Here is a 14,401-nt window from a genome sequence, read left to right on the forward strand (position 1 = left end):
CTGCAACTCCTGCTGGCCTGAGGGTGGGCAGGGTTCCTAAGGGACTCAGCCACAGTAAGGGTTTTGTGTCATTTATCAACATGTGTTCCCCTCCTCACCCCAGTTGTGTGACATGCTTGATAGTGGGACCCAGGGGAAGTCTGGATGAAGAGGATTAAGGGAAGCAATCCAGAAGTCTTTTGTCTATCATCACCAGAGGTCAGAATATGCTTTTTCCCTAGCTTTTCAATCCGTCCTGGGTATCCATCGAATGACCCACTTAATCCATCACCAAGTCTGGTCCTCCGTCCTTCCAAGCACCTCTGAAATGTGTCTACGCTCCCATTCTACCACCTCATTTGAAACGACCATGTTGGTGTTAGATTGCTCCCCATCTGCCTTCACACAGCAGCCAGCGAGAAACATAGAAAGAGACAAATTTCAACAGGCCACCTCCCTGCTTACACCTCTGTTTGCTTAGAATTAAGAAGACATACCTATTGGGGCATACCTGGTTGTCCCCTGCTATACTCTCTAACCTTACCGCCACCTCACTCCCTGGACCTTGTAATTATGCTTTTGTCACACAGCCTTTTTCTTTGATTCCTAGAATAAGCCTCATGTGTTTCTGCCTCAGGGTCTCTGCACATGTGGTACCTGTGCTTGGATTAGTCTTCCCCCAGTCCCCTCTTATCTGGTCAACTGATACTCATCCTTCACTTATCAGTTTCGTCACCACTTCCTCTTCATGTATCACTTTAGTCATCACACTCCTCTCCCCCAGAACTAGGTCAGGCTGAGGTTTTCTATTTATATGGGTGACTATTTGGTTAGCTCTCTTTCCCATAAGATTTATTAGCTCGAGAGACAATATTCATCTTTCACTCACCATTGTATTCCCAGCTACTTACTATGCCTGGCAATGGAGATGTGAGTCAATCTTGGTTGACTGAATAAATAGTGATTTTTGTTATCTGTCAGGAGAGGAGTATGGTATACAAAGGAAGTCACAGACCAAAGAGCCCTGAGTTCAAATCCTGACTCTGCCAATTTGTTATCAGGTGATCTGGGGCAAGTTGATTTACCACTCCACATCAGTAGGTTCTCAACAAACTACAGACCCCATCATCACCACTATTATTATTGTTATTATCCAATTTGGAGACAATGGGGTAGAAAGTACTCTGGGGAGGCCATCAGACTCCTCAGGAAGAAGTGACAGATCACTCAGACCCAAAAGGAAACAGATAGTAACATTTTTTATTAAATATTACAGTGGATCAAAAAGTACAAAATATCTCTTGCCTGCTATGTGATTGGGAAACTATTGGCACGTAATACAGTATCAAAAGCAGTAATAAGTACAATTTGGAAAACATACAAAATTGAGTGTTTATAGTTGGCTCAGCATTCTTCTGGTAGTGTTTAAACTAATGCAAAGGTTACTCAATAACCTCTCCATTGGGAAACTATATAATATCACTGGGCCATGTTGCTATATACAAATAATCACCTTACAGAGCAGAGGTTACATAGCTGGGATCACCAAAAGTATACAATATTTACAACACAGGAAAATTTAAAAAAGTATAAACAGCCAATAGAGATTATGCTGCTATTCTTCAGACATATTTCAACCATGGGGAGACAAGCAGAATATCAAACACATCAACAGCCAACACTGGAATTTAAGTGCTCAAGATAATCATTGCAATGGTGTGGGTCTCACGAGGGCAAACTTGTCCCCATTTCTCTTTAAAATTGGGAACAGAGTAAAACTGGACCAGATGGGACTTGGCTGACCACCACCAAATGTGACTTTGTGGGACACGAGTGAAGAGAAATAAATGGTTCTCTTTGAAGGCACACTACATAAAATATTTTTGTGGGATCACCTCGAAATTTCCATCAGACACACCAACACAGTGAAATACAGTACTTGAGAATTCATGCACCAGGTCAGAAAGTTGTAAAGTCAACATTGAGTTTTCACAAACCCTTCTGTATATGCCCTGATAAACAAGTGAACTTAAGAGCTTCTAGCTAGAAAATAAATAAGTCAGTCCTGTGGCAAATATTACAAGTTCCAATCACTTAGTAGGAGAATACTTAATTCTAAAACTCGGTTGGGTTATTTTTTCTTTTCTTTTTTTATTTTTTTTTTATGTTGAGTTGCCAGAAGTTGCATGGAAAGGCTTTAAAAAAAACAACAACATTATTTAGAATCTTCAAATCTCCAGTAAATCAGGGAGTTAGTGCATTTTGAATTGCAACATTTCTTGGAAGCCACACTCAGTAAATAGATTTATGACTCCACTGCCAATTAGATTCCACAGTTTCCTTTACAGAACTACCAATAACAATGGTTTGATTGCACAAAGAAAGGCTTGTGCAATTCCATTCAATAATAAGGCCCCTTGAACTCAAACAATGCAAACAAAGCCCCATTTAAGACTTTTTAAAATGTACTTCTCAGCCAATGAAGAATTCAATGGTCTTTTTGAAAGATTTCCAAGATCTCTGTTCGGAGTTTTAAAACAAATAACACACTGCTTCTGTTGGGAATGTGTGCCCCCGATTCTCTTTATTTGTCCTGATGTTTTGCCGAGGGTATGAGCTTCCTCGGACAGAAACAGTGAGTCTCCTCTTGGAAGAGATGAGAAAAACAAAAGCTGGACTATGTTAACATTGTTTGAAAATGGTGTGATCAAATTCCAACATGATGAAACCAGACTGAAATCATCCCAGTGGGGAAAACAAATGGCCCATATTCCAAATGGATAGGTGAGCTCCACCAGGGACAGACGGCTCCCCATTTCCTTTGAGAAACAAACTCTTAGAAACCACGTCTGATCTAGCCCGGGTCTGCTGCAGAAACACTGGAGTTTGCTCTGTCTTCCATGTCCTCTGATTCTGTGACCATCCAATCTAGTGCAACTTTCTTAGATCGGTCCTGGCTAGCGCTTTGCCAGCTGGAATTGAGATTCTTCCCCCCCCCTCTATCTTGTGCAATAGCAGGATAATCTGCACTCACACATTTATAATCTAAATTCTACTAGTCTATCTATGGTTCTATTAAATATATATATATATATATATTATTCCACAGGAAGGTAAATAATTAATTGAAGCAAATGGAACTCTTAACACTAGATCTCTACATTCTTTTTGTTTCCACCTTTGGATAGTAAGTATGTTACACTGAATATTTGGCTTCGTATCATGGAGACATTTCAATACAAATGCACGGCATGCATGGCTTCGGTTAAGAGCCGCAGTTTCATTGTTTACCAGTTTTGATTATTTTGCAGTCGAGTTACCTAGAGGTTGAAAATTGTCATCAACTTTCATAGAATTAAATATCTCAGAGGTAAAAGACTTGGTTAACTATGGTTCTAATGTCTACTAGTAGTGTTGGGGGAGGGGAGGGTTGGCTGGGGAGTTCATCAAAGCATTCTTATCAGCAGGGATGGGACTTGAGAAGAAAATCAGGCTCTGTGTCGATCGACCTTGAACACACTTAGGAAGTGCATCCACCTTGATGTTACATCTTGGCAGCAAATGGAATCAAGTGGCAAGAATGACAAGATACATTCTCCACATCTTTTGACTGCTTGAATAGCTCGTCCGTTTCTTTCCAACACTGAAATAAACAATAAAGCGGGCTATATCGCCAGGTGGTTACAAACATGACCACCAACCACCGCAAGTGAGTGCTTATACATAAAACTCACGCCCAAGAAACCCAGAGAGGATGACTTTCCTTTGACATGGGTAATCCAGTACGCCAATTATCCCCAAAGATGTGGCCTGGCAGGGTCTTCTTGGAAACATCAAGAAACCAATATGATGAAGGCAACGCGATTACCTATGACTCCAAAGACCACGGCCCAAGGGAAGGTACCTGGAGCACAGGCCTCCAGCTGCTCATTTTCTTTGGAGAGTCGAGTTCCAATCCTCTTCCCAACCCCCTTTCCCGGCCTGCTTAAAGGGACCAGGGCCAACACCAATGTAAATCATTTTGGCTCCTGTTCTAATTTCTGAAATTCCTAGAATATCTGTGCAGCCCACAAGTATGTCCTCTAGACGCTGCTGTTATTCAGCAGCTTGCTGCCAGTGAGGTTTTTGTTTTTATGATTCCTCTGGTATGTAGGACAGTTTCACAGCCTAGATAAGGTAAGTACAATGCTCGATATGTTCACATAACCCCATACTTCAAAGCAAAGCATTTGGTCGGGTAAGCAGTGTATAAGCTCTTTCAACTATGCCATTAATGAGGAACAAAGTCCATAAGTTGCGGATCTGCAAAGGAACGCTCTTTGCACTATGGTGTGCTCATCGGTTTCTTTCTCATTTGTTCCACTAGAATCAGTTGCTTCAATTTGTAAACAATTAACTTTACCACCCAAAGCTGCTCAAAATGATAAGATGGGGGGGGGGGAGGGGGAGGATTACAAACACACATCAAAAACCAGGATAGTCAGTCAGTCTTAAACAAAATAAAACAAAAAAAAACAAAAGACCTGCAAACAAAAGCGATACTGTTTAATTAAAAAAAAAAAAAAAAAAAAAAAAGACAAGAAGGAACTGGGAGAAAATGGAACTACCTGTATATAAATTAGGTGAGCAAAACAGTGATACGGGTAGTTTTAAGAAGCAAATATATACAGTCAATTTAACAGTGTTTACTTCTCTGGATTGTTCAATAGTGTCAAAAAGGAAAGATCTATTGAAGTTTCACTATACATTGCATTGATTGAACCTTGGAGTTTTATGAAAACAGGGGCCTCGCTTGGCATGTCTGCCAGTCTTCCTTGCCCCTTTCTTTGAAATGCCTGCCCCTTTCTGCCCAGATTGTTTCCTGACCATCGGAACTCAGATGGGGTCCTCTAAGTTCTTCCTGGATACGCAGAAACCCCTCCGCGAGGGCCCCGGGCGAAGTGAACCATCTGGGGTGCCAGGGCATCTGTGTTGCAAGGGACTCAAGACTGACCAGCCAAGGCTGGGGCCGTCCCAGAAGAATCCGGTCTGTTCACCTCCCCTCTCGGCCGCTTCGGCTGGAACGGATCTCACCCCCAGATTAGAAGAAATACGGACTTCTAATTCGACAAGCCATCACCCCAGGGCTAAGGAGTGGAGATCTTTTAGCCACGCCGTGTGGGATGCTGGACGGAGCCGGCCCTTACAGTTTTGTACTGGGGTGTACGGAGGACAGCTGAGAAGATGGAAAGGCAGCTTGAGGGTTTATAGCAGCTAAAGGGTAAATGCTGTTGTGCAAAAGGTCCCCGTACGAACTTCCTACCGGTGTGGCCGCCGCCAAGTGCCTGTACAGCTGCTGAGAATTGGTCGGCGACGTGAAAATGCCTCTTTGCATCACAAGCGAGTGGAAAGCCAGGGGCTGCATGAGTGGGGAAAGCACAGTCTGGTTTTTCAAGTACTGCAGAGAGTGAGAATACCCTGCTGGGAGCCGGGAGTTGAGGCCCGAGTTACACAGGCTCCCAGAATACAAACCTGGGAAGATAGGGGACGAGAGGGGCAGCTTGTGGCCTTCCGACGCGCCCCCGGATCGCCCACCGTGCGCTGCCTTGCTGCCTTCGCTCTCCTGCTCACAGGCCTTCTCCTTGCCGGAGACCTCCTTGGATGGGTCCAAGGGAGACACCGCCCGGGCCTTTTTCCCCGCGATCACCAGGTCCAAGTCCTCCAGGCTGCGCTTGATGGGGCGCGCTGCACCAATGTTCTGAGGGCTCATTTTCCGGTGCAGGATGGGGTGGACCATGCCTTCCATCTTCCTGAAGTTCTCCAGTCTCACGTGGTGGGGTTTGGCCGATCTTGAGAGCGCCTCGGGGTATTTTTTAGGAGCCGACATGGTCATGGGGGATACCCGGCAGGCCTTGGGGTGACAGTCTCGACTGTGGCTGTTTATGACCTGGAACTGGGAGACGCCTTTGCCCTCCTGGGGCCCCGGGGCCGCGTGGGCCAGGCCCAGGACCTTGCCGGTGGGTTTGTGCGGGTTCTTGGGAAGGCTCAGGTCCGTCGGCTGGTCATCCGTGGTGGCTTCGGCGGCGGCTGACTTTTTGTCTTGCAGGTGTAGAGACGAGAGATAGTTTCCGTGGAGCTTTTCTTGGTGTTTGTGGGAAGGGAAAGAGCTGTTTTCCGATTCTCTGTACATGTCCCTGCACGGGTACTTGGATGACTGCTCGTTGTGAAGGTGATGCTCGGTGTGTCGGTAGAGGCTGTGGAGATGCGGAGAGGAGTAGAAGTCGGCCAGGAAGCTGGGCACGTGGGAGTGGGGGAGCGCCCTCTTCTCCAGCAGCTTCTCCTTGCCCTCCTGGATTTCTTGCTTCAGGACGTAGGAGTCGGCCAGGGGGCTGAGGTGATGCTTGGAGAAGCTGCAGCGGTGGGCATCCGAGCGACTCAGCTTGTCATGCTTAAAGATGTCGCTGATGCTCTTCCTGTCCTCGGAGGGCTTGCTCCGGAAGCTCTGCACGTGCTGAATCACCGAGGGCCGGCTGACGGCCGCGTGGTCAGCGCTTTGGCCGTGGTGGGCCTGGGCCAGACCCGAGCACAGTTCGTCCCTGGCGATCAGTTTCTTTTTGCTGATCAAAGGCGGTGGGGAGCCGTAGGGGTAGCTGCTGGAGAGGCTGGCCCCACTCACTTGGGACAAAAGCTTTTTCTTGGCCAGCGGGGACATGATGCCCGGGTTGCCCCTGGAGTAGAGCAGGGGCGTGTAATTGAGCCCGTGGTTCTCGTTCATGGGCCCCGTCAGGTCTTTGTCCTTGAACATGTCGAACGACTGGACCACTAGGACCTTCGGGGTCTGCTTCAGCGCATTGTGGATGTCGTCGCTGCCCAGCTGGTCCACCTTCACAGTGCAGTTGGCGATGTAATCTGCCATCGCGGGCACTTTGTCATCGTCCAGCTCGCTCTGGTTTGCCAGCGGTGGCTGCGTGGTGGGGAAGCCAGGGAAGGCTGTGTCTCGGGGTTCATTTTCAGGGCTCTCTGTAAAACAGCAGGGCTTGGGTTCTGGTTTTGAGTCGACCAGAGCACTGGGAGAGGTGAGAGGCTGTTTGCCAGCCCCGGGGTCCCTGTCGGTGGCCGAAGAGGCACTCGGGAGTGGAGGAGAGGGCCCCTTGTCTCCCGCCTCCTCTGCCATCTTCTCACTGTTGGCACCTGGGTCTGCTTTGTTCTCCTTTTCTGGGTCTGCTGTAGACACCAGGGGCCTGGCTGCAAAATCCTGGTACCCTTCCATTTTCTTCTTCACGTCTGCTGCGGGGAGAGGCTCAGGGATGCTCTTCTGGTTTAAAGGTTCTTGCTCCTTCTCTTGCTCTGAAGAAACCTGATAAAATATTGCAAGACAGTCAGAAGGAAGCCAAGTGTATTGACACATTTTGCTATGAAATAGAATATTACACGCAGCAGTTTTTCTTGAAAACAGGCTTGTCAATCAGTTCACATAGTTTCTGTAAAGCTTTATCACTCCCTGATCATAGCTCTAAACAAAGAAATCTAAATTACAGAAACATTAGGGGAAATATGCATATTCACTTTAGTCCCTTAGGAGACACTTATCAAAATATCAAAGTGTTATGTACTGATGGTATACAATCATATCACTCCTTGAGTCTAATATATAGTTTAATTCTGAGGTTGTCTTCTTGTCAAATCAGTCAATTATCCAAATGGGTTTTAAATTACATGTTGTGCTTTATGACACTTTGGAGAAAGATTTTTTTTTTAAGCATCTCTCTTTCAAATATCTAACCACCCCCATGTCAACAAACAATCAACAAACTCACCGACACTCCCTGCCGTTCTTTGACAGAGCGTATCTTGTCCTAATGTGTCCAATTGGAGGCATAAAATCAGTGATGCTTAAGTGTTTTTAATTTCTACTCCGTGCCATGTGACATGCAGATAAGCTGAAGTACTGAAAGATGATGGAGATGCAACATCGGCCTGACTACCTGAGGGACAGGAGGGCTCTAAGTCCTTCTAGGCTGCGGCAAGCTACATTTCCATGAAAGTTGAAAATGAAGTTGTCAAAATTCAGGCAGTGAGCGCCAGCACAAATACAGCTTCTCTGTTCATGGAAATCAATTGCGGTCAGTGAGATGGATGCTCTTTATGTGTCCCTATTCACAGAAGTTGCGGGCACAATTCGACCCATTCATTGCTTTATGTAGCTGTGCAAACTTTGACCTTTGAAGGTCATTTTAACTTTCCATCTGTGACCCAGCTAACGGACAAGCGCTTTTAAAACGTCTGTCATTCTTCTGTCCTGACATGTCTTAGTGGAGAATAGTCCCAAAACAGTTGTATTGAACTGGTCCTCGCCCCCCGCCACCCCACCCCAATCTCATCTCCATGAACATTGTTTTTCTTTGCTAAGAAAAGAAGTTTTGACCACGATAGCATTTTCGGGTAAGATTGGGGATGCTAGTATAGGGATACATAGGGATAAAAATTTTAAGGAACCACATCCATTTAATCAATATTTCTCCTTAAGTCCATTTAAAGATATCTCTGTTTTTTAGATTTGTGTTATACCTAAGAACCTTTGTGTGCCATCTTTCATTTTTTTTGTACTAGTAGTTGCCTTTTCAGTACAACTATCATTACTTGTTCTACATTAACAACATCACTGGTCTCCTGAGCTTTTGCATTACAAGAAATGCAGAAAAAATGCGTACAGCCAAGAAAAAAGGCAAATTGCACTTGAATGTCAGTTTCTGATGGGACTGGAATTTGAAGTGGGGCTATCAGGGATACTCAGTTCCAATGAACTTTCTATGACCTAGGCCTTCAGTAACATGGAGTTCCATGCTTTTGATTGTAAAACAGGTTTAGGAGGTCTTTGAAAGCTAGACAGAAAAAGGTAAAGGATGGAATTTTCTGATCTGCCCTTAGTATGTTAAGTGGTATCTTCCCACCAGGCAACTTGCAATCCAACCCAATTACCTGAAGATATCGGGTTTGACGAGAAGGGCTTTATTTATTTATTTATTTATTTATTTATTTAATCCTCATCTGAGGATATTTTTCCATTCATTTTTCAGAGAGAGTGGAAAAGAGAGGGAAAGACAGAGAGAAACATCGATGTGAGAGAAACACATCCATTGGTTGCCTCCTACACGCACCCCAACCAGGGCCCGGGCTGGGGAGGAGCCTGCAACTGAGGTACGTGCCCTTAACCAGAATCCAACCCAGGACCCTTTGATCCACAGGCTGACACTCTACCCACTGAGCCAAACCGGCTAGGGTGAGGAGGGCTTTATAACCTCTCCTCTCTCTACTGAGTTCACTACTTTATATTGAAAACATCAAAAATGAAAAACAATTAAAACAATGACAACAATGAAATCCTGACCCAAGGCTCCAGACACATAATTAGTGGGAAGAAATATACCTGGACAATAACATGGGTCTATGTTGGAGGTGGGGAACAATTCTTACTTATAAGGTCAACCTTGAAGAAGGTATGAGATCCAGGTAGTTTAATAAGTTTTTTTTTAATTGATTTTATAAAGAAAGGAAGGAAGAGAGAAACATCAATGTGAGAGAGAAACATCGATCATCTGCCTTCTGCACGTGCCCTGACCAGGAATTGAACTGGCAGCCTCTTGGTGCATGGGATGATGCTCAACCAACTGAGCCACACCGGCCAGGGCAGATTCCAGGTAGTTTAGATAACCTGATCATAATAATCTTTGATACTCAAGACACTGACAGCTCCCTGAAGGGAACTGTTGGGACCTATAGGTCAAAGGCTTTAAGGGTTTCTATGGCCTGCAGGACATCTGGCTCCACACCTGACAGGGGTCATCCCCTCAGCTGATGGGCTCAGGGCATGGGCTGAGGATTCCTCCCACAATTTACAAACCAACCATTTTAAACTTCGTCCCCAAAGTGGAGCCATTCAAAGGTCAGCTGGCCTCTTGGTCCTCAGTTTGCCCCCTGGTGCTTTGGCAATACTGTACATATGGTATCTAATAGAACTCGCTGATCCAAAACCCATAATAAATCACCAGGCCAACAGGGTAAAGGAAGAATGGAATGCAAGCCTTCACTTGGAATTTCCTTGCTTTTGGCTATTTGTGTTGCAAGCTTGCCGATCTTTAGAAATCTCTGCATCATCTCTCCCCTTCCCCTCCCCCAACCTTTTAATTTCTAGAGCTTAAAATAACTGTGAAACAAAAATCAAATTTCATCTTCGTATTAATACTATCTTCTTACACAGGATTCAGTGGGGTAAGTTGAATTCTCGGTAAGAGATTGTGGTGTTGTGTTGTGTGTGTTTTAAACCAGTGTTTAATTAGGGAGTCTCTTATGTGTTCATTATAAACTTGATTTTTTAGGGGGTGTTTAATATCAGCAACAAAATTCCCTCTGGGGTTGAATCTTAGAACATGCTGTCTCCAAATGTGGCTGCTAAGTTTTTTTTGTTTTGTTTTGTGTGTGTGTGTGTTTTTATGGGCAGCAGGGTTTTTATTATTCATGTTGAAACAGAGCCCAGATCAGCCTCCATGACTGGCTGTGTGCTGACATTAATGGCTTCTACCAAGGAACTGTGGGGGGCTGCGGGTAGCTGGGGCTTGTTTTAAAAGGTTCAGAAACTACCTGTTAACATGAGAGATAATAATGGTTTCAGAGGAACCATTTCAAAATTTCCCCATAAATAATATGTACTTAAGATATTTCTAAACTGGTCTCAACCCAAAGCTGCTGCATACAGGTCCATTACGGAGACAAAAGCATCCCTAAAGGTTCCAGGTCCATCCTGCAGAGACACGGCACATCAATTTCAACGGCCCTGCCTACTAGGCCCCACGGAGCACTTTTAAAGTCACACCACCTCCTCGGATAGCCTGGCTGTGAAACAGCAAAGCCATATCTTTCATGTTGGAGTCCCCTGGCTTCTCAGAGCTAGAGCTCTGGCTCCTTCTCTCTCCAAGTCGGCGGACGCTATCCGTTTTCTACGGGATGCTCGCATCTTTCTGGATCCTATCTTTGGCCTACCAGTAGGCCCTACCCCATTCAATACCACAGACTGCCTTTCAGCCCTGGAACAAGCGGAAAGGGCCACTACTGAGGGAATTGTGAAGCTGAGATGATTTCATTTCTCAGTGTAGCACTGCAGCTGTGTAGGGTCACAGCTGTGGGTGCAGGTCTCAGCTAAGGGTGCAGGTCTCAGCTAAGGGTGCAGGGTTCGGGAAACCCTGAGGCGGGGCACGTCCTGGTGGTATGTCTGGGGAGGAGAGCGACTCACCTCTGAGGCATCCTGGGGCTTCGGGGCATTCTCTTTTTCTTTCTTGCTCTTGGGGATTTCATGTTTGATGCGTTTGGTTCCTGATACTTTTGCTTTATTCTCGTTTTCCTGTGAACTGTTCTCCTGTTTCCGAGGTTTGATTGGAGGCAGGGGCTTGTCTTCCTCTCCTTTAATAAACCTTTCATATGGCAGGATTAATCTAAAAGGATATCAGGAGACATGATCAATCCGGGGATGACTAATCAGGCAATTCCATTAGCATCGATGTTATGGTTTATTTTCTTTTCTCAATACAAGCAATTTATTGCATGACTTTATTTCCAGTGACGCCAATGCTTTTCTAGAAACTTACTCCACAGTTACCTCCCTACTCAAAACCAGTGCCTACTGACTTACATACTTCTTTGCAAGATTGCTTTCTGGTTCTGTAAATCTGTACACCAAGGATGACAGGGGAAGCATCCAAATTTACATCATCATCGCTGTCCATGGAACCCGGCTAAGTGCCAGCAACGACATCACAACAATAATAGCAACAATAATGATAGCTGCTGTTTACTCATCATTCTGCCAACAACTACTTATTAAGCACTGACTATGTGCCAGACACTGCTCTAGGCACTAAGATATAGCAGCAAACAAAAGATTCAATGCCCGACCTCATGAGGCTTATATTCTAGTATGTACTAGTATCTGCCCTAGGTACATAATATAGATCATTTCATGTAATCTCCATAACATCCTTAGGGAGTAAGTTACCATAGTATTTATTGTAATCATACCAATAATAAAAATGATTACTATTATTATTGTTAACTGATGAGACAACGGAGGTGCCAAAAGGTTAAAGAATTTGCCTAAGAGTCACACCAGTTGATAGAGGTAGAGTTTGAATGACTTTTGCCCATCTCCAAAGTTTATATTTTTGTCGTGCCAAAATATAGACCAGACACTTAAGATAAAGACCTTAATGGGAGGCTAGCACAGCGTGGCTAAGAGACAGCTGTCTCACACAGCAGCTCTGGGGCGTGGGGGAGGGGGTAGAATGGGGAGGGGGGTGTGACCACAGCAGGAGGTGCGGTTTAGGGGTGCCAAGTAAAAGAGGGCCCCAGTAAGAAGGAAGGTGGACAGACCACTCTGGCCATAAAAATCAGAGGGCTGAAAAAATTCAAGCATTTTAATTACATAACTTTTTATACAAAGTACATAAAATTGCTCTAAAAAGAGAAACATCAAACGGCTCTAGTTTTAATCTGTTTCCCCTTTGCGCCGTAGCTCTTGATCTGAAAGGGAAAAATAGCTGATGTAATTAAAAGGGATGGATTGCATTACAATCTCAGTTTCAACTTCAGTGATTAAAGTTCTTATAATGCATTTGGTATGATTAATGACTCACTGTGGGATTAATACAAGACTCAGCCTTAAAAATATGAACTTTAATACAGCAACCATAATTTGTTTTAAATAAGACAAGTTGACTCAATGAAGAAAATGTACTTGGCTTATAAACAACATAAATCTGTTCAAATATCGGGAACCCTAATTATTTTTAAACTAAGACTCCCAGGCAGAAACTTCTTTGGTGTGGATATTTGTTGGCGATCCTGAAATTGGTTTCTAACTACGTAATTTGGATCTCAACTACTTAAACATACACAACCGTTCGGGTTAGCGAGTATAGACCTGGGGACATTTGTGATCATAAGATTTCACTCTTTAATAAAATACCATGCAGATGATGAGAAAAATCAAATCCTAATTTATAGTATATTAGGAACAAATTTCATTTACTGAGCATGCTCGGACAAGGTATGTGCAAGGAGGCGTGAATAACAGTTTTGAGCCCTACATCTGGCAGTGGGCCAGCCATGAAGATCAACACAGCCCATGGGGAATAGTTATCTTCAGATCCCATTACAAACTGAGTTTAAACATGTTACAGCTGCTAAAACTGGAAACTGTTCTCTCCATGTAGACTTACTAAAATAATATATGGCTGCCAAATACCTGCTTCCCACTGTAATATTACAGTTAATGTTTATATAATAAAAAGCATAACTAAGCAGAAGAAGAGAGGGGGAAAAAGCCATCTTGTTCATACTTGAATTTATTTGTCTCACCTGTAAAGTCCCACCATTCTCCCCAGTTCCTTTTATCTGCGTGGTCCTGCCAGGGACTTTATCCCCTTCGACATCGGCAAGTGGGGGATTTTTATCCGGGAGCAAAATGCATGGAATGTTTTAAATTGGAAAGAATATTTTTAATTGACTTCAATGCGAGCATATTTTTATTGTTGGGGCAGATAGGTTTGTTTTGCTTTTGTTTGGTTGCCATGGGAATCCAAGGAGCACTGAAGTCTGGCTATTCCAATGGTTACCACCCTTCTCCCAATTCCATTCTCCAATGGAGACAGTGACACCATGGGAGACCCTCTCCTGTGAGAAGGGTGACAGCATTACCTCTGAGTGAGGGGAGGGGGGTTGAGCAGAAGCAGAGACTTGGGTGGAAGAGACACCCAAGGTGGGCTGCCCCAAAGGACCCCTCACCTCTGGTCCTGACAGTCCTGGGCCAGCCCAGCTCCCTAGATGGGTGCTAAGGAGGCTGTAATTTCCTTATACAATTTTGCAAGTTCAAGAGGCAGGGCAACATTTCCATTTCATTTCTTTTTTTTTTTCTCCCCCCCCTCTCCCCCCTTCACTCAACTCAGCAGCTGGCTGGCCGACAGCAGTAAAAAAAAATACATTTCACTTTGCTGGTCAAAGGCCTAAAGCCAGAAGCAGGAAATCTGGAATTAAATGTTTCTTGTATCTGGAAAGAGGCATGACTAAGGTAAAACTGAATCCAAACATAAGCCCTGCTTGTTCAAGGCTTCCAAAGGGAGGGTGTGTGTGTGTGTGTGTGTGTGTGTGTGTGTGTGTGTGTGTGTGTGTGTGAGAGAGAGAGAGAGAGAGAGAGAGAGAGAGAGAGAGAATGTGTGTGTGTATAAAGGTCAATTGAGTGTGTTGTTTTTTTTTCCGTTCTAAATCACTGAAAGATAATTATAGTGGCTCAGTGAAAAAAAGGCTCCCAAAATAAAACAAGAAAGGCAGCAGCTAAAAGGAAACAAGTAGAAATATGACCAGCTAAGCCCCTGAAGAACAGGGCATGGTCTCGCAC

At 44.5% G+C, this 14,401-nt stretch overlaps 1 protein-coding gene across 3 annotated transcripts in view; it reads right to left on the bottom strand.

The window, feature by feature from the left end:
- Positions 1 to 1,221: 1,221 nt before the first annotated feature.
- Positions 1,222 to 14,401, bottom strand: part of ARID5B (AT-rich interaction domain 5B) — a 181,434-nt gene continuing 168,254 nt past the window's right edge. For all 3 annotated transcript variants that reach the window (XM_008145469.3, XM_054729047.1, XM_008145470.3), the window contains 2 exons: positions 11,246 to 11,444; positions 1,222 to 7,315 (listed from right to left, as the gene is read on the bottom strand). In XM_008145469.3, coding sequence (XP_008143691.2) covers positions 5,162 to 7,315; positions 11,246 to 11,444 — 2,353 coding nt within the window. In that variant the 3' untranslated portion in view covers positions 1,222 to 5,161. The remainder of the gene's footprint in view (positions 7,316 to 11,245; positions 11,445 to 14,401) is intronic.

The sequence above is a fragment of the Eptesicus fuscus genome, chromosome 17, assembly GCF_027574615.1.
Source record: "Eptesicus fuscus isolate TK198812 chromosome 17, DD_ASM_mEF_20220401, whole genome shotgun sequence".
Classification (NCBI taxonomy): domain Eukaryota; kingdom Metazoa; phylum Chordata; class Mammalia; order Chiroptera; family Vespertilionidae; genus Eptesicus; species Eptesicus fuscus.